Source organism: Microcaecilia unicolor, chromosome 7 (assembly GCF_901765095.1).
Source record: "Microcaecilia unicolor chromosome 7, aMicUni1.1, whole genome shotgun sequence".
In the NCBI taxonomy this organism is placed as follows: Eukaryota; Metazoa; Chordata; class Amphibia; order Gymnophiona; family Siphonopidae; genus Microcaecilia; species Microcaecilia unicolor.
In genome coordinates, this window is record NC_044037.1 from 270,974,713 (window position 1) to 270,995,466 (window position 20,754).

Below are 20,754 nucleotides of genomic sequence, written 5' to 3' on the forward strand. Positions count from 1 at the left end.
GAGGAAACAGCAGCTAAGTACTGCTCACTGTCTCCTCCTGCTGGCTGGAGGACAATGCAGACCTGTGCAGGCAATGGTGGCTCTGGTCCCCTAATCAATTCACTCTTCTTTTTCTGGCACCTGGCTTACTAAGGCAAGTATTGAATTGGCACATCTGAGAGGGCCCCTTTCTAAATATTTGGGGCCCTAGACACATGCCTCACTTGCCTAGGCCTTAATCCTGCCCTGTGTTTACCTTGAATGAGTGCATTTGAGGTGTTTCGTCTTCCATATTTCAGAGAAGAGATTTGTCATGCCTATCCGTGCAGACCAGGCCATGGTTTAACATGCCATGGCAAATGAATTGACGCTTGTTAGGAAATGAAATTGAGGGTTTGACCTGATTACAGCTCATTAAAGCAGTTGTGAAGTGTGTCCTTGCCCAAAGCACATAAACAACTAAGTCACTTGTCATCTTCATATTTCTGAAGCCTTTTTAACTCTAAACAAAGCCTTTTGGTGTTGTCTCAAGATCTGCATGAAGCAGAAACACATCATCGAATACACAAGGAACTGAGACGGAATTCAACTGGGCTTTCTACCAATCCATGATGAAGATGATACGGAGAGGGTGTAGGATACAGCTGTATGATTTAAACGTCTTTTAATAACCTTTCACGAAAACTGCAGAGACTGATGTAAGTGTTAGTGGCACTATCAGAATCCTTCTGGCCTGAACTCCCTTCCATTTATCACTGAAACACATCCTGACAGCTTAGTGCCCAGCGCCGGCTTCTGCGCAGGATTGCTCCATTCATCAGCTGATCATTAATAGATGTTGTTGTAACTTCTAGGAGCCTGTTAAGGCAACACAGCCTTTAAGTAATTCAGTGTTTTTCCTAGTGAATAAAGAGGTCTATGCAGTTCTTTCAGGAGCTCTTTAAATAAGTGCAATACAATATATAATCAAGCCTCAGTGTAAACGGATTTTGGATTTAGCGAACCAATTGCTGGCAGCTATGTGTGTATTGTAATGGCTGAGATTTCAGAATTCAGAAGCAGCAGAGTTCCAAACAGCTAAGATTTATTTATATGTAATAATATAATATATATTTCTTAATGCATGATATGTAATGTTTTCGCATATAGCTATATTTGTGGTTTTTAATATGAAAACTTATTGCATTGCACTTCAGAATGTAGAAAATTTAATATTTTATAGACATTTCAATTTGACAGACAAAATTCAATTTAACAGGCACCTCCTTTCCAGTCCTTTAAATCAAGGGTTGACTAATTTCTTATATTCAGCGATTATCGATGGTCAGTTCTGTGCAGAGCACACTTAAGAAAATCAGTCGTTACTGGGATATATAAAACATCAAAAACACACAACACAATAACATTATGGCTTGCAAGGTAGCTAATAACTAGCATCTTACAAATTGCTGAAATAGATGAGTTTTCAAACATTTTCGACAGATCGCACGATCAACTTGAGTCTTAACGTCCTGTGGTAAGCTGTTCCACTCATTTAACTGCCAAGTATGTGAATGTTATTTTTAGTATCTTTTTATACATGCCTTTAGGATTGGGGAAATGCAAAATTAAATTAAATGCAGCCTGATTAATGTGTGCAGGTGTATATCCAGACATACATGACATATATATATGAACTGGGCTCCACACGCATCTTTTGTCTGTAAAACTGAATGCACCGTTAAGCAGAATATAGATGGAGGATAGCAATGCATTTTATTAAAATGCATAAAACACTCTGGGTGTGGGAATGATGGAATTAAATAGATATAAACTAACTGCAAGAAATGTTTAAAAATCTAAATGTTAACCATGCATTAAAGGTGAAGAACATGACAGTTTTATGACGGGGAGCATGCCAGTGGCTTGCGATTGTACATCTGCAGTAGAACTTTAAGGGAGTTAAACATGTATTGGTTGTAAGAAGCACAGAAATGGATTTATTGAGCACTCTGAGTTTAAATGTTTGTCACATGTAAGAGAATCTAAACCTAGAAATTAAAGGTATAGATAGGCAGTTTCCATGAAAAATAATTTTGCATGCACTGATTAGAGTACTAATTAGTGTCATATAATTTATCTAAATAGCCCATATAGTGATGTATATTATTATTGCGTAAAAATAAAATCCCTTTAATAGAATTTGATTTATATCCAGCATATAACAGGTTATTTTATTATTCAAATAGGCCATGCTTCCTGCTGTTTTCAATAAAAAAATTAATAAATATGTAAATTTGAAAATTAATTTACTGCATACATTTATGAGCATGATTTTCAAGCTGACAAATCTTTGATAGATTGTGAAATTATTCTTCTTAAAATCATCTGTCATAGTAAACAGAATTTATCAACTCCCTGTTAGTTGTGCAGGTTTCCCTCTATCTTACCCTTGGTTATGAACTCACTTAAAATTGATTATAATACAGTATATTTCTGGAACCATAATTCATCCACAGATTAATTAGATTTTAGGTTAATATCCCATCATAGCATGGGATGTGAGCCAACGCTGTTGTTTTCCAGAGCACCAGAAAAGAACTCTCGATCACTGTTCCCAGGTGGCTTAAAGCACGACATCAGATTCAAGTCACCTGGAATGGAACATCCCTCAGAGCAGTTCTTTGCTGAATGGCTTAAAAGATGAGATCTTTATTGACACTTTTGTGGAAAGCCAGGATTTGTGTTTAAGTCCCCTCTTAACACACATCTTCTTTTGTTCTCCACTGGGTCCTGTGTGTAAAGAATTAGACGCAAACCCTCGGATTCTATATGTGGCGCCCAGAAGTGAGCGTTGATGTTTAGACACCAGTCCAAGATGTTCACGCAATTAAATTGGCTAAGGAGCCAATTAGTACCAATAATTGGTGCTAATTGGCAATAACCATCACTTATTTGGAATTGGGTACACATTTTGTTACGGGCTAGTCTATAACAATGTGCTCCTAAATTCTATAGCATGCAACTCAAAAGGGGCGTGGCCATAGGGGATGCATGGGCGGGTCAGCGGGGTTCCTATAATTTGCATCATGCGGTGTTATAGAATACCAGGTAGGTGTGCCCAAATTGGGTGCCGGGAATTGCACCTCATTTCAGCAAGTCCTGGTATCCAATTTGGTCACCAAAATCGGCACTCAATGCTGTTGTATAGTGGGCACTCATCTTAAGTGTCCATTAGTTGAGCACCAATTTTTGACCATTATTTACTGAATCTAGCCTAAAATGAAGTGACAACATTAATTTGCCTATATATTGACCTTCAAGTGCACTCAATCTGCAGCCCCCCATTACCTCTCTACCCTCCTCTCCCCATATGTTCCCACCCGTAACCTCCGCTCTCAGGACAAATCACTCCTTTCTGTACCCTCCTCCACCACCGCTAACTCCAGACTCCGCCCCTTCTGCCTCGCATCACCTTATGCCTGGAACAGACTTCCTGAGCCCATACGCCATGCGCCCTCGCTGCCCATTTTCAAGTCCTTACTCAAGGCCCATCTCTTCTCCCTTGCTTTTGGTGCCTAACCACCTTCCCATTCCTGATACCTACACTGACTCCATAGTTTTTACCTTTAGATTGTAAGCTCTCTTGAGCAGGGACTGTCCTTCCCCATGTTTAAACTTGTACAGCGCTGCATAACCCTGGCAGCGCTATAGAAATGCTAAGTAGTAGTAGTAGTAGATAGCATTTTATTTCATTTTTTAGACAGCATCAAATACATCACAGAAAATTTTGTCATGCAAATTAATCATCTGCACTATATAATAGCTACTACTACTACTAACTAACATTTCTAAAGCGCTACTAGGGTTACGCAGGGCTGTACAATTTAAACATAGAAAGACAGTCCCTGCTCAAAGAGCTTACAATCTAAAAGACAAGAGAACAATCAAAGACAAGTGTACAATCTAGAGGACGAGTGAACAGTTAATCTGATAGGGTGGATAGATTGGGGCATTCTATATTTCTCAAGCGGTTAGGCGCCGAAGGCAGCATTGAAGAGGTGAGTTTTAAGCAGAGATTTGAAGATGGGTAGGGAGGGGGCATGGCGTATGGGTAAAGGAAGATTGTTCCAGGCATAGGGTGAGGCAAGGCAGAATGAGCGGAGCCTGGAGTTGGCAGTAGTGGAAAAGGGTACTGAGAGAAGGGCTTTGTCCTGTGAGTGGAGGTTACGGACGGGAACATAGGGGGAGATGAGGGTGGAGAGGTAGTGAGGAGCCGCAGACTGAGTGCATTTGTAGGTAAGGAGGAGGAGCTTGAATTGTATGCGATATCTGATCGGAAGCCAATGAAGTGATTTGAGGAGAGGGGTGATATGAGTATATCGGTTATATAATAGCCAGTTGCTTTGCTTGCTGGCCCCATGCACACGTGAATGAGCAGACAGCAAGTAACCTAAAGTGTTCATGCAGTCCAACTCATTACCCTTTGGCTATGCTGGGGAAGCTGCGGTGGTACAGGCCTCCTGTTTCTAGGAAGAAAGGATTATTTGTATAAAATTATTGTATTCTGTAAAAGGCTGGTTATAAAAAGAAGAAAATATTGCTAAGTTTACAAACATTTTCCTTTTGTGCTGTTTTGTTCAAAGGCAAAAAAGTTGATAATATCTCATTATTTCTCCTGAGAGTCTGATAGGGCTTTTTTTTTTCCAGAATGTTGCTGTGCGCCACCACAAAATAATCATGAAATTTCTGTGCAAGTAGAAAAAAAGAAAACAATGATTCATTATTTTACAGATGATTTTACTTTCAGTCCAGAAAACAGATGAAATCTGCTGAGAGTATAGAAGGGACCACATGGCATCACTTATTATTTCAGGTTATGTTTTATAGGGGGAAAAAGGTTTTTTAGCTGAATAGTAATGTACTAGAGGTCAAGCTGTTATTTGACACCCTTGTGGTTTCCTAGATGTCACTGTACAAATCTTTCCATGCTAGTGTATACCTGTCCAAGGAATTGTTTTCCTGTTTTTGGAAAACAGGAATTGAATAATCTCCAGATACTGTTATAAATACACAAGTATCGCCATACTGGGACAGACTGAAGGTCCATCAAGCCCAGCATCCTGTTTCCAACAGTGGCTAATCCAGGTCACAAGTACCTGGCAAGATCCCAAAACAGTACAATATGTTTTATGCTGCTTATTCTAGAAATAAGGAGTGGATTTCCCCAAGTCCATTTTAATAATGGTCTATGGACTTTTCCTTTAGGAAGCCGTGCAGACCTTTTTTAAACCCTGCTAAGCTAATCTCCTTTACCACATTCTCTGACAATTACACACGTTGAGTGAAGAAACATTTTCTCCAATTTGTATTAAATTTACTACTTTGTAGCTTCATTGCATGCCCCCTAGTCCTAGTATTTTTGGAAAGAGTAAACAAGTGATTCACGTCTACCCGTTCCACTCCACTCATTATTTTATAGACCTCTATCATATCTCCCCTCAGCCTTCTTTTCTCCAAACTGAAGAGCCCTAACTGCTTTAGCCTTTCCTCATAGAGAAGTCTTCCCATCCCCGACATCATTTTTGTCACCCTTCTCTGCACCTTTTCTAAATTCCACTATATCTTTTTTGAGATGCAGTGATCAGAATTGAATGCAATATTCGAGGTGCAGTTTCACCATGGATTGATGCAAAGGCATTATAACATCCTCATTTTTGTTTTCCATTCCTTTCCTAATAATACCTAACATTCTATTTGCTTTCTTAGCCGCAGCAGCACACTAAGCAGAAGGTTTCAACGCATCATCAACGACGACACCTAGACCTCTTTCTTGGTCGGTGACTCCTAACGTGGAACCTTGCATTGCATAGCTACAATTCAGGTTCCTCTTTCCCACATGCATCACTTTGCACTTGCTCACATTAAACGTCTTCTTCCCAGTCTCCCAGTCTCGTAAGGTCCTCTTGTAATTTTTCACAATCCTCTTGTGATTTAACAACTTTGTGTCGTCAGCAACTTTAATTACCTCAGTAGTTACTCCCATCTCTAGGTCATTTATAAATATGTTAAAAAGCAGCGGCCCCAGCACAGACCCCTGGGGAACCCCACTAACTACCCTTCTCCATTGAGAATACTGACCATTTAACCCTACTCTCTGTTTTCTATCTTTTAACCAGTTTTTACTCCACAATAGAACACTACCTCCTACCCATGACTCTCCAATTTCCTCTGGAGTCTTTCATGAGGTACTTTGTCAAACGCCTTTTGAAAATCCAGATATACAATATCAACAGGTTCACCTTTATCCACATATTTGTTCACCCCTTCAAAGAAATGTAATAGATTGTTGCGGCAAGATTTCCCTTCACTAAATCCATGTTGGCTTCATCTCATTAATCCATGCTTTTGAATATTCTCACTCATAGAGTTTTACATAATGGTATCCCATTTTCCCCTCTCTTCCTTAATTATCCCATGTATGCCTGCAAGTGAATTGCCTGCTCTTAATGAACGTCCTCTATTCATTTCATTTGTGCAAGACTTGACACTACCCATCAATGTGCCTTTATGCACTGCACCTTCCCTATGGAACAACTCTTCCGTCATCATTTAGGGCCCCTTTTACCAAGCTGCGGCAAAAGGGGACCTGTGCTGGCATCGGTGCATGTTTTTGATGCTGCCAAGGCTCCCTTTTACCACAGCAGGTAAAAGGTAGGTCTTTCTTCAAGAAATGGTCGTGCAGCAAGTGAAGCATTTGCCCGCGCTGGCCATTTCAAGGGAAGCCCTTACCGCCACCCATTAAGGTGGCGGTTAAGGGCTTCCATGCTAACCCAACAGTAACCAGGCAGCAAGCGGCACTGCCCGATTACTGCTGGGTACACACTGGCGGTGCAAAAATAAAAATATTTTTGTAGCGCCGGATATAACGGCACGCTGGGGGCGGGAAGTACCACCATCCTGCTGCGGTAGCCTAGCTGTACTCAGGGGCATAGCCACAGGCGGGCCTGGACGGGCCCAGGCCCAGCCACTTTTGCTCGAGGCCCACCCTAACTAGCCCCAACCCAACATCCCTCGCTGCCTTTTCTCGCCATGGCTCCAGGTCTGGCCGTCCGGGAGCGTTGCCTGCCTCAAATTCTGCTCCTCCCTGCCACTGCCTCGGTCCCTGCAGCATTCTTTTTTTGGCCCATCGCTGGCAGCACTGCGATTCACACAGGCAGCTCCACTCCCCTCTTCTGCGTCCATCTGGCCCTACGTAAAAGAGAAGTGCATCAGAGAGGGCCGTAAGGGCACGGCAAAGGGGAGCGGAGCTGCCTGTGTGAATTGCAGTGCTGCCAGCGATGGGCCAAAAAAACAATGCTGCAGGTACCGAGGCAGCGGCGGGGAGGAGCAGAATTTGAGGCAGGCAATGCTTCCGGATGGCCGGACCTGGAGCCACGGGAGAAAAAGCAGCGAGGGTGTTGGATTGGGGCAGGATGAATTGGAGGAAGGCAGAAGTGCTGGACTTGAGGGGGGGGGGGGGGATAGTGCTGCCAGACTTGTGAGAGGAAGGGGATTGGAGGGAAGGGAGAGAGCTGCTGGATGTGGGAGGAAGAGGAGGAGGGGAGTGAATGGAAGAGAGACAGTTACTGGAGGTGGTTGGAAAAGGAGGAGGGGATCTGGATGGAAGCTTCTGGCTAGGGGAGAGAGAGGAGAAAGGGGCTGGAGAGAAGGGAGAGAGCTGCTGGACAAGGGAGGAAGAGGAAGAATGGACTGGAGGGAAGGGAGAGAGATGCTGGACATGGGAGGAAGAGGAGGAGGGGACTGGATGGAAGGGAATGATCTGGTGGACTTCAGACGAAGAGGAGGCTGGAGGGAAGGAAGAAAGCTGCTGGACTGGGAGAAATAGGAGGAGAAGACTGGATGGAAGGGAGAGACCTTCTGGAGGAAGAGGAGGAGGGGATCTGGATGGAAGGGAGAGAGCTGCTGGACATGGGAGGAAGAGGGGGGAGAACTGGAGGGAAGGGAGAGAACCGCTGGTACAGCACAAGGAGGGAGGGAAGGGAAATAGAGATACTAGACCAAGGAGATGAAGGAAAAGGGAACAAATACTAAACCTACAGTGTGAGGGAGGAAGGGAGGGCGGGGTGGGTGGCTGGGTGGGTAGGCAGGGAATCAAGCAACCAAACCAGTTGCTGGAAAGGGGAGGGAGTGAGAGGGAGAGAAGCTGGATGGGGTAGGGTCAGAGAGGGTAGAGATATATTGGTACTGGGGATGAAGAGAGGGGAGAAGCTGGACAGAGAAATAGAGAGACACAGAGAAAGGGAGATACTAAACATGGAGGAAGATAGAGGTACAGAAATGGAAGAAGATGGATAGTGGATATGGAGAGAGAGAGTAGAACTATCAAATGGACATGAGACCTTGGTGAGTGAGTTAAGAGAAGGATATAGAAACCAGAGCCTGGGACCAACATGACTTGAAAAATAAAATGAGCAGACAACAAAAGGTAGAAAAAAAGGAAGTCGTCCCATCCCGCTATCATTTTAGTCGCCCTTCGCTGCACCTTTTCCAATTCCACTATATACGCCTAGGCAAGACAATCCATGCCTTTCCTCTTTTGACTGACTCTACTGATGAGTGATTGTTTTGTTCTGATGGTTGCTGCTGTTTTTTGAATTGAGCCTTCCAGTTATTCTGATTTCTTTCTTTCCTATCTATTGAGTGGCATTCATTTCTATTGTGTTTTAGCCTCTGCACTGCCTTGCTATGTCCTCAGAAAAGGCAGTATTTTGAATCTACTAAAACATAAACCAAAACCATAAACCATATTACATATATCTTTATATGGACTCAATCTATATTTGTTTACCCCTATCGGACTTGGCGTTCGCCCTTTACGATATTTTGTAAGCCACATTGAGCTGCTAATGGGTGGGAAAATGTGGGATACAAATGTTAGAAATAAATAAATAAATATGCAGGATTTATGCATCTGTTTCTTCCATCGCACCTGTGGGTGTTTGCTAGTCTGTTACACAAATGGTTGTGTTATTGGTCAGTTTTTTTGGGGGGGAGGTGGGTCCGAGTTCTGGTGCTACAGGAGAAGATATGCACTCCAGTTCTAGATTTAACATGAATCCAACATGAGAAAATAAGCGTACCAATGAATGGACTGAGAGCTTTTCAATTTGACACAGTTGAAAATTACCTCAGTTTCATCAGGTTCAGATCATTTTCAGAGGATGTATTTGCCAGGCTACGGGTGAACTTCGCCCCGAGCTGGAAGCCAATCTGTGCAACTTACAGTTATTGTGCCTCTGAACAGACAAACATGTATTAAATCACCCTCTCCAGGACTTTGCTACTTCATTTTGAAAATGTTAAAATCAAGCAAGCAATTTACTTAACATTAGAAGACCAGGATCCTTTCATAGAGAAACTTCTCTGCCCCTGCAGCTGGTCCCTTAGCCTGCAAGCAAATTGTTTGACCTAAATACAGAGCGTAACAAACAATTGCAAAATGATGCAAAGCACAGACTCAAAGCAGTAGATAGTCCAAACTTGCTTGAAGCTCAAAATCTTTATGCACATAAAAACAAAGAAATGGTCACCAGCAATGGGCTCATTTTCAAAAGCATGTTACTGCGCGCCAACCCTAGTAAAAGAGCACGTTATAGAACAGTGTGCATATTCACATCATACAGTTATAGAATTGCCTTTCACGTGTATGTTTTATTGTCACCCACCTAGAATAGTAGATAGTGCAGGCTATAGCTTTTGAAATAAATGTATATAAATCAACTAGTAAAAAAGGCCCGTTTCTTAAGGCAAGGAAATGGGCGCTAGCAAGGCAATCCCCCACCCTCCCTCGCTGTGTCGCTCTGTCTCCTCCCAGCCTCCCAGGCCTGCCACCCACCCAGTTCAAGGCCCCCTCACGCCCCTCCCACCGAGTTCCAGACTCTGCCCTGCCTCCGTTTTCCACACCCCCCCCTCCGCGTTACGGACCCCTGTACCCCCCTTCCGCGACCTTGTCGACCCCCCTTCTCGCCGAAAACCGTCCCCCACGGCCGTCGAGTACCTGTGCTGACAGGGGACCCCAACCCCGTCAGCCAAAGTCGTGTTCTGGCCTTCGTGGCGTTGCTTCCTCAATGATCTTCTGTTTAAGTTTCTGTGCATGCGGGGGTCCAGGGGGCCATAATGCGGGGGGGGGGGGGGGATTGAAATCGGAGGGAGGGCGGAGTGTGGAACTCGGTGGGAGGTGCGTGAGGGGACAAGGGGTGTTGATGTTCGTCGGGTGGGGGGGGGGTCTGTGTTGCCAAGTCCCTGCCACTTGCTCCAAAGTGGCAGGGAGCGGCGCACTGACAGCTGATTCCCCTTGCCTTGGAAACAGCTGTCACTGACGTCCTGCGCAGCCAATCAGTGGGATTCATAACATCAGCTTGATCTACAGCACCTAGCAGACCACGGCGGAAGCCAGAGTCCCAGGCAGCGACAGAACGTTGGAGGTGAGAATTATTATATAGGATAGGACAGAAAATATAAGCCTACCATATAGCGACAAATGCATGCATACAGTGGTAAAGCAGACAACATTTGAGAAAAAAACAGAACAGACATTCAGGTCTCATATACCCTATGCTATTGTCAGGCCACCAAAAGCCTGGGTAAAAAGATGAGTTTTCAAAGATACCTTAAATTTCTTGTAGGAGGGTTCCATTTGAATGGTGGCAGGACGCAAATTCTATAGCATAGGGGCTAAGAAAAAGAAAGTTCTATCTCTAGTAGAATGCGAATGGGCTCTAAACCTTAAGTCTCCAAACATGTAGAAAATGTGACGGTCATAGCCAGAAGGACGCTTGGAAGCATAAGGAGAGGGATGACTAGGGTTACCATATGGCTCCAGAAAAAGGAGGACGGATTGAGCCAGCCGGGTTTTACTTCCATTGCTTTCAATGGAAGTAATTGCTTTCAATCGAAGTAATTGCCCATTGCTTTCAATGGAAAGCAATGGAAGTAAAACCCGGCTGGCTCAATCCGTCCTCCTTTTTCTGGAGCCATATGGTAACCCTAGGGATGACCAGCAGGTAAAAAGAGGTGATAGTGCCCTTGTACAAGTCTTTGGTGAGGCCTCATTTATAGTACTGCGTCCAATTCTGGAGACCGGATGGAGTCGATCCAGAGGGCAGCTACAAAATTTGTAAGCGGTCTCTGTCATAAAACATATAGGGACAGGCTTAGGAACCTCAGCATGTACACACTGGAAGAGAAGCAAGAGAGAGCGGATATGATAGAGACTTTTAAATACCTCAGTGGCGTCAATATACAGAATGAAAACTCTAGAATGAGGGAGCATACGATGAATTTAAGAGGAAATAGGCTTAGGATGGCTCTAAGAAAACAGACTTTCATGGAAAGGGTGGTGGATGCATGGAATGGCCTTCTGGTGAAGGTCATGGAGAGGAGGACTGTGTCAGATTTAAGAACACGTGGGACAGACATGTGGGATCCTTTAGGAAAAGGAAGAGCTAGTGGTTACTCAAGAAGGGCAGACTGGATGGGCCACTTGGCCCTTATCTACCGACATATTTCTATGTTTCTATATCTCTAAGTGCCTAACGCATAGTTTACTGTGCAGTAACAGCAAGCACACAACCACATCACAGCCCTCTCTCTCGTGCATAACAATATGTGCCAAACTAATGAAGTGTTCAAGTATATATAAACAACAATTATAGGCTATGTTTGAATCCGCACGTCAAACTACCTAAGCAGGTCATGTACTTAGAGTTATTTTAGAGCCCCAAAACTTATCTGAACCATGCAACTGCTGTCCAAAAGAGCGCCCTGTTTTGGATACACTTTCCTCGGGGACTGTTAACTTGCAGTGGACCAAGGCAAAGAAGTGGCTCTTCTAATACCACAATCACGATGAATCAGTTGGAAATGATCACACAGTCTTCCTTACAAAATAACTTTATCAATAACAAACAAAAGCAATCACAGTATGGTTGACCATTCAACAGAGTCTTTTAACCCATAAGTTTTCACTGACTGTAATTCAAATATCCAGAATTATTCATGTAAATAGAGTAACACAACTCTCTTCACTGGCTTACTTGCTCCTCGAAAAATATCACTATACCCAACTAGCAAGTAACTTCTAATTTGTTAAGTAACAAATACAAGGAGGAAAAGTCACATCTGGTATAGAACTTGGACAGTGACCCACCCTGCTTCTTCATCAGTCCTGAAAAAAACCTCCTGTACTTAATCAAACTTTAATTTACTTTAATTTTTTAAAACAATTTTAGACAATTTTTTCTTCTAGCTCTATTAAAGTCCAACTATCATTCGTTTCTCCTGGTACTCATCTGAAGCAAATGCTGCTTTGCTCTACAGCATGGCTATTTTACCCCATGCAGAAACACTTATGTGCTATTCTATAAATGGGCGTATAGGTATGTTTTTGAGTGGGTCTGACATTACAGAGCCTTTTGGTGCCCTACACAGAAGTAGCGCCTAACATTTTTCACCGTATATAGACCTGCTCTTCATGTGGTTAACGCATGAATGTGAACATGCTAACTGGCATGACACTGTGCTAACAATTGGCAGGGGATATGGCAGAGTTGGCACACGCAAATCCATACATTAACAGCTTTAGACACCTTATTAAAAGGGTCCCTATGTGTGAAAACGCAACTGGCTGGGTGTTTTCCAACGTTTAGGTTGAGAATCCTTGAGCTAGAGGCATACGGTACTGTTACCTTCCTTTGCATCAATATGTATTTTTCTAAAGTTCATCAAAAATGTAACGCAATGCCCTCTGTTTCCAATACTTTCCTAACACAATTAAGAGTTTAGCTCAAGTATTGTCTTCTTTTCTTAGGGTCCTGTTACTAAGGTGTGTTAATTGGTTTAGCGCACTCTGAATGACGAGGTACTCATTATATTCCTATGAGTGTCTTATCATTTAGCACGCACTAAGGGCCCTGTTTACTAAGGTGTGTTAACATTTTTAGTGTGCACTAAACGCGAGAGTTGCCCTTTGCTCCTATGGGTGACTTAGCATGTAGCACTTGCTAATTATTAGTGCACACTAAAAATGCTAACGCAACTTAGTAAACAGGGCCCTAAATCTGTTTGCACACCTTAATAAAAGGACCCCTAAATTTCCTTCCCATTGAAAATGAGATTTAGCCATCTCTGAAAGAGTCTAACCAGACTGATACTTATGCTAATCGGGCTGACATTTGATCATTTATTTCCATGAGTTGCATATATGCTTATTTCACAAGTTTCTGACATTTGGAGCCCACATTAGCAGAGTCTAGAAATTGTAAGGCAGCTTTCATTACCCATGCATTGACAGAATTCACCTCTTAATTGTAATGGTTTAGACCATTAACCTCACTACTTGTCACCTTTGTTGGTGTATTTTAATGACATGCATTTTCAGAATATTTCAGATCCTTTATTGACATAGTATAAAGGAGAAACCAAATTTTGTCTGCTGTTTAAGGCCAACAGGCGTATGCTTGTCTTCTCACATTTCAAGATAAATAAACACTGAAGACTGTTAGATCTTTTCAAACTAATGTGTAATTATGAATCATTCAGATATGTATACCAGAAGGACTGTCAGCATCTCTACAGTTCTAGTAGTTCATTTCCCATTCAGATCTCCCGTACCGTGTTGCATTTGGACAATAAGCAAAAAAGGTCGCTGTTCACCTCAGGGTTCTACCATCCAGTGGCTGTAAAAGACAAATGTCCACAAAAAACAATTTTATTTGCTTTACAGCAGCTATCAGACCAGCTGAGTTCGTATGTCTGGAGGAATGTTGGCACTTAAAACTCTGTTATACATGTTGTTTCTGCCTTGTCAGTGCCAGGATCCAAAATAGTGGTTATCACCCCTAGCGGTAGTCTCACGGTACTACAGCCGGGGGCAGGGCCTAAGAAGGGAGTGGTTTGGTTTTCTCAAGATACAAAGGGGCCCTTTTGCTAAGCTATGCCAAGCATCTGGCAGGGGTTTTACTTCACAGATCAATGCTAATGGTAATCATGTGTTAAAACCTGTCAGTACAGTAAAAAAACAAAACAAAACATGCTTAGTAACTACTTTAGATAGGGGACAGCTTGTGCATGTGATAGAGTATGAAAATGATGAAACTATTGTAAAGATGAAGCTCCCACCTCAGGATCCCAGGTCCCTCTTTCACTCAGGGTGAGCTGGTTCTCAGTATGCAGATTGTATGCAAATTAGTATCCTACCCCTTTCTACTCGGGGTGACCTGGTTCTCAAAAAGGCAAACATAGTCAGGTCTTATCAACAGGATTTTTCATACACATCTTTATTCCAGCCCCTGGGGCACACTTCTTCCAGCTTAAGACACTTTTACAAGCTTAAACAGTTCTTCCAGCTTAACCATTTCTTCCTACTCAGTGCAATCTTCCAGCTTAAACATTTCTTCTTGCACAGCTCAATAACCAACAGGTTTCTTCCCCCTGAGCCCTCTCACACAGGCATTTGGGCTCAGTACTAACTCAGTCCTGGACACACAGTCCCTCCTTGTAGCACACAGCTCTAGACACACAGTCTTTTCATCTTGAACACACAGTTCTTATACTTGATACTCTAGGGCCTTCTTACCCCAGCCAGCTTCCTTCTTGGGAACACACAGTTCTAGACACACAGTCTTTTCATCTTGGACACACAGTCCCTCTTCACTGTTCTGGACACACAGTCCCTCTTCACTGTTCTAGACACACAGTCTTTTCATCTTGGACACACAGTACCTCTTTGAACACACAGTTCTTATTCTAGACCCACAGTCTTTAGGGCACAGCCAGTACTTCTCATTGGGATCCTTCTGCTTCAGCTACCAGCCCTCCTCTGCAGCTGCTAGTTCTCCTTCTCCCTCACACTCCAGTGGGGTATTAAGTGGTTAATGGCCAAACAGGACCCAGCCCATAACCTGCTGCACCTGTTTCTATCCCCAGGACTCTCCTCGGTCCTAGCGACCTCCTGCTATACATCCCTTACTGGCTCCCTTTAGTGACTCACCCAGTCCTTCTCCCTGGACATTTTAGGGGAACAGCACCCTCTAGGGGCCTAACCAGGGTAGGACAGCCTCTTCCTTCTCACAAGAGGTAAAGCAGAGGTGTGGCTGGGTATGACAGCTAGCACCTAGTTTGATGCCAAGCACTAGCTGTCACGACTGTCCATAGCATGGCTTTACATAATGCGTAATGCCATGGCATTAAGAGTAATCATGCTACTGGCAGTCCAGTAGTGCAGCCACTGCCTAAAGTTTCCCCTTTCTACTCCCCTCAGACACAAGTACCTCTCTTATGATTCTCCCTGGCACAATTGTCTCATCTTCCAATCCCCCATAGACACAAGTACACCCTTCTGATCCCCCAATAGACCCTCCCCCACCCTGCAACATTCTTTCTGGAACTTGGGGTTCCCTGAGAGGACATAGGATGAAGTTAAGAGGAAATAGACTTTGGAAGAATCTAAGAAAATACTCATTCACAGAAAGGATGGTGGACGAGTGGAATGGCCTCCCCGGTGGAGGTTGTGGAAACAAAGACCGTGTCAGAGTTTTAAAAAGCATGGGACAGGCACGTGGGATCCCTTAGGAAAAGGAGGAGTTAGTGGTTACAGAGGATGGGCAGATTGGATAGACCATTTGGCCCTTATCTGCCAACATGTTTCTACGTCTCTATGGTATGAGACAAGAGCTCATCTGTCAAAATGATGTTAGTGATGCCTACTGGTAGTCTTGCAGTACTAATGCAAAGGGTCATCCTTCTGTATTACCTATTTTACCTGAATTTGGTTGAGCGTAGTTTTGAATGTAGTCCTGTGACTGGACACACACATGAGCTACATATTTTCTTCAGAAATTACAGTTAACCAAAGGGCCCTTTTACGAAATTACACCAGCAAATGGGCTTAGCTCTCCCTTATATGGGTCTTTCCTGTGCTCTAAGTCCATTTCTAGCACAGCCATAAAAATAGCCTTTTTTTTCTATTTTATTTTCGTCTATGGCTGTGTTCTAATGTTACCATTAGCACATGACTATTAAAATAATAATAATAATAATAATAATAATAATGCAGGAGCCCTTACCGCCTCCTGTGTTAAGTCCACGTCAACCAGTTAGCATGCAGTAATGTGGGTGCACCAGCTGGTTAAAGCCTCCACTCCGTCTCACTACCCATTCTCCGCCCTGGCATGACTCCTTCAAAAAAGAAGTTTTTTTAGAATTAATTACTGTATGCTCAGATGGCCAAACTAACGCAGAACTTTTTCAGATGCCCCACTTTAGGCCATTTTTGCTGCATTAGGTGCACATTAGCACCCAACATGGCTTAGTAAAAGGGCCCCTAAGTCATAAAGAATCAGTGTATCGCACAGTCTCCAAGGGTGTGGTGGAGGAAACAGAGAAGAGAGAGTGAATGGTGAATGGAATGTATGAATACGTATGGCTGGAACGCATGGGAACGATATAAATAATGTAAAAGTGGATTTTATTTGCATTGTGATACAAACAAATAAAAAAAGTAATCGAAGTTATAAATAAGTAGTTACTTAATCGTTTACAGAAATGAATATTCATAAGATAGATTTATATATAGGCCAAAATTCTATATATGGTGCCGACAAAATTTTGCAGTAAGCACTATTCTATAAACGGCGCTCAGAGTTGGGCACCATTTACAGAACAGAATTTGGCGTAGGCATCGTTGCCCGATTTTGGGTGCGATGATTTACACCAACTGAAACCTGGTGTAAATCCTTGGTACCTAAATTAAGTGCAGATCTCCTTTATTCTGTCACATTGGACGCAAATCACAGGAATGCCCTTGATCCACCCACACCGCCCCCATGGCCATACCCCCTTTTCCGAGCCACGCATTAAAAATAGCAAATGGATCCCGGCACCTAAAGATGCATGTGTAAATTTAAATCAGTGCAAATAATTGATTATTAGTGCCTAAATATCATCACTAATTGGCTTATTTGGCAATTAAATTGCGCACACAAATTGGGCATGTGTCCAAAATTGCACATGCAGGGGTCTTTTTACTAAGCCGCAGCAAAATGTGGCCTGTGGTACTATATGCACATGTATTGGGTGCACGCCAAGCCAGTTTTTATCGCGTCTGCAAAACAAGGGCTTGTTTTTAATGGGACGGGAAAAGGGCATGAGGAAAAACTGAAACTAGCACGTGCCTAAAGCCGGCATGAGCCCTTAACACCAGCGGTGTACCAAGGGCGGGGCGGTGGGGGTGGTCCGCCCCAGGTGCATGCCGCTGGAGGGGTGCAGAGAGCGGCCGCACGCCTGTCGGCTCCGCAGGTTACCTGCTCCCTCTGCCCCGGAACAGGTTACTTCCTGTTCTGGAGCAGAGGGAGCAGGGAGCCAGCGGAGCCGACAGCGGCGTGAACTGGGGGAGGGGTTGATGCGCTGAGGGGTGTCATTGCACCGGGGGGGGGGGGTGCATATCGGCGATCCGCCCCAGGTGGCGGCCGACCTAGGATCGTCACTGCTTAACGCCACCCATTGATCCAGCGATAAGGACTCACACGCTACATGCTCAGTGACTAGTTGGTGCGCACTGAGTGCCAGTTACCACCGGAAACGGCACGCATGGGAGGAAATAAATAAATCATCCAGGCGAAATGGACGCATGCCAAATCTGAAATTACCACCGGGGGGTGCGGTAGCCTGGTGGCAGTCTCATTTTGGCATATGCTGCACAAGCATAATGCCTAATGTGCCTTTATAAAAGGCCCCTGCAATTTTAGCACCATATATAGAATTAGGTCGATAGTGAAGACAGTGTACATAACTATATCTCATGCATATTCCTTATGGATTGTCTGAAAACCTGACTGACGTGTGACCCTTTGGAATTGCAGTTTGACACCCCTTCTCTGATACAATCAAAACTTTTTCCTCCCCAGAAGGGCATTGAGAATGTCAGTTGACTGTTTCCTGTTGTTGATATTGGGTTGTGAAGACAGGTCACCTGAGGGCCATACCATTTCCGCTTCTGACTCTACAAATGAAATGCCAACCTCTACGCTTCGGCACATTGGTTTTCCACTGTGAATATCACGTCTTTTTCCTTTCTTTCCTCGCCTTATGATGGAACAGTTCGGTGGGATTATTTTTATTGTAACATAAAAAAAGATTCCTTTAATTTTATTTCTGTCTCTCTTTATATTTAGAAAATGAAACAAGTCGGCGAAACAAAAGAAGACTCGGAGAGTAGCTTTGCTGAAATTTCCCTGGAGTCTCTAAATCAATTCAACAGGAACAGTGTGATTTTGTTAGAGAAGGGGAAAAATGGACTGAGCATGGCTGAGGAGGAAAAAGGAGAAAACGGAAGGACCGAAGAATCTCCTTCAAATTGTTCCAATAGACCTGGTGTAGATAATTTGGAATCCTTCAGCGACTCTTTGTATGATAGCTTCTCATCCTGTGCCAGTCAAGTCTCTAACGACGTCTGAAGACGTTTTGCCATGTGCTGTCAACAGATCATTTCAAAGGATGGAAAAAAAAGAAAAAGGTGCCATGCTCACACTGCAGCGCCTACATTGTTTGGGACATTGTTTGTAGACTTAGCACGTCAATAAGGGAGGACCGACTTTGTTGACATACATGGAGCTAAGCATTTAAAAACAAGGACAGAAATATATATTTAAAGAGTCTTAATTTTGCACTTTTATAAATATTGTACAGAAGCTGTAACATTTTTTTTTGCAGAAAAACAATTTATATTTGTAGCAGAACGAAATGTAAAATCCCAGCAATAAATATGAAATGGTGCCATGCTTTCCACAATTAATTTATTACCTTCTGATGATAAATGTAAGGGCAGACTTAAGAATCAGGCAAAAATAGGGCAAAAGAAGTGTAAAAAGTTTGCGAGCTATTTTCGCAGTTATGGGGGGCAAAAAACACACCCTTTGCCAGCTTAAGACTTGGGTTTTTTTTTTTACTTGGGCTGATTGCAGAGGCTGTTCCTAGCTCCCGAAGGAGATGGAGTCTTAACCATTGCTCAGTGGTGACATCTAATGGCCAAACATAGGTGGCCTTTTACTAAAGTGTGTTTATGCACTCAGAGGTCCTTTTACCAAGCTGTGGTAAAAGGGACACTGCGTGGCTTTGGCAGCCCTTTTTACCGCAGCAGGGAAAATGGCCAAAAAAAGAAATGATCATGCACTAAAATTGCACTTACCGTACATAAGTACATAAGTAATGCCACACTGGGAAAAGAACAAGGGTCCATCGAGCCCAGCATCCTGTCCACGACAGCGGCCAATCCAGGCCAAGGGCACCTGGAAAGCTTACCGTGTGGCCATGCAAGGGGAAGCATGGCCACATGGTGGCAGTAAGGGCTTCTGTGCTAGCCTGTTGGTAACGGGGTAGCACGCAGCACTGCCCAATTACCGCTGGGTAACCCCCTGTGGAAATAATTATAAAATATTTCCTCTAGCGCTGGAAATTGCATGCGCTGGGGGGTGGAAATACTGCCGGTTCTCGTGTTGGGCCAGTGGTAGCTCCAGATTGGGATGGGGTAAGCCTGCGGTGGGCTTACCTCCACTTTGTAAAAGGGGCCCTCAACATGAGAATTAACATGCACTGTTAGCACATAACCAGTTGTCATAAGGGCCTTTGTACTAAGCTGTGTTAGGCGGTAAATTGTACCTAATGTAGTTTAAAATGATGTACCATGGGATGCGCTCAGGTGTCCTGTGGTAACTGTCAAATATATGCATGCTAAGTGCATACTTAAAGATAGTTTTTGAGGGGGCATGTCAAGGGAGTGGAGATTGGGCATTCCTGCGCTATCTAGTCAGGGCATCTATATTACCACATGTTAACAGGTTAGTGCAGAAATATTGCATGAGCTCTTAGCACTTACAAAATGGGTGGCAGAAAGTTCTCACCTGGTAATTTTTAAAAATGGCCGCACACTAATGGCAGCATTAGGCAGGAGCGGCATGACCATTAAGCCACCTGAAGCAGGGGCCTCAGGCGGCACTCTTCAGGAGTGGCATCTCAGGGAGCGGCATCTCCCCCTTCATGGCATTTTACCTCGTCACGGGGATGTTCCAAACCTGACAGCGACAGCGATTCCCATACGCTGCCCTGCTGCTGCCGGCACCCACCTCTTCCCTTTACTGCGGCTGCCTCTCTGGTGTAACTTCCTGTTTCATCAGAGGCTCAGGCAGCCGCAGGAAAAGGAAGAGGCAGGTGCCGGTGGCAGGGCACCTTATGGGAATCGCTGCCACCGACGGGGTTTGGAACATGACAAGCATCTTGGCCCGGGGGGCAGCATTTTAGCTCCGCCTCAGGCGGCATCTTGCCTTGGGCCGGCCCTGGCATTAGCACATGGCCATTAATGGAAAAAATAGAAAATCATCCATTTTATAGCTGTGGTAAACATGGCCTTAGCATGTGGAAAAGACTCGTGTAAAGATGCACTAGGGCCACTTTTTGCTGAAGTTTAAAGGACTCCACAGTGGCTTGACAGTGTGCCACTAATGCATATTAACTCACTGTGGGGCATGTTTACTAAAGAACATCAAGGATTTCAATTTGATTTAACAAGGAAAAGCAAAGCAATTAAATTGCAACGGCTCTGTGGCAACTGTTGAGGATGTGTCCAGCATTCCCCCTGCAGTTTCCGCACAGACAAGTACCCTACTGCGCCTTACTTTTGGGTGCTATAAGCATCACATGTTGAGGTGGCATTAGGTGAATTTGCATTAACCGCACATTTGA

The 20,754-nt window shown here is 43.9% G+C and overlaps 1 protein-coding gene across 1 annotated transcript in view; it reads left to right on the forward strand.

Moving 5' to 3' along the window:
* LOC115475131 (nck-associated protein 5-like) overlaps positions 1-18,767 on the forward strand; it is a 173,806-nt gene extending 155,039 nt beyond the window's left edge. Inside the window, 1 exon segment of the mRNA XM_030210870.1 lies at positions 18,192-18,767. Within this exon segment, the coding sequence (XP_030066730.1) occupies positions 18,192-18,473 (282 nt within the window). The 3' untranslated portion in view covers positions 18,474-18,767.
* The last annotated feature ends 1,987 nt before the right edge of the window (positions 18,768-20,754 follow it).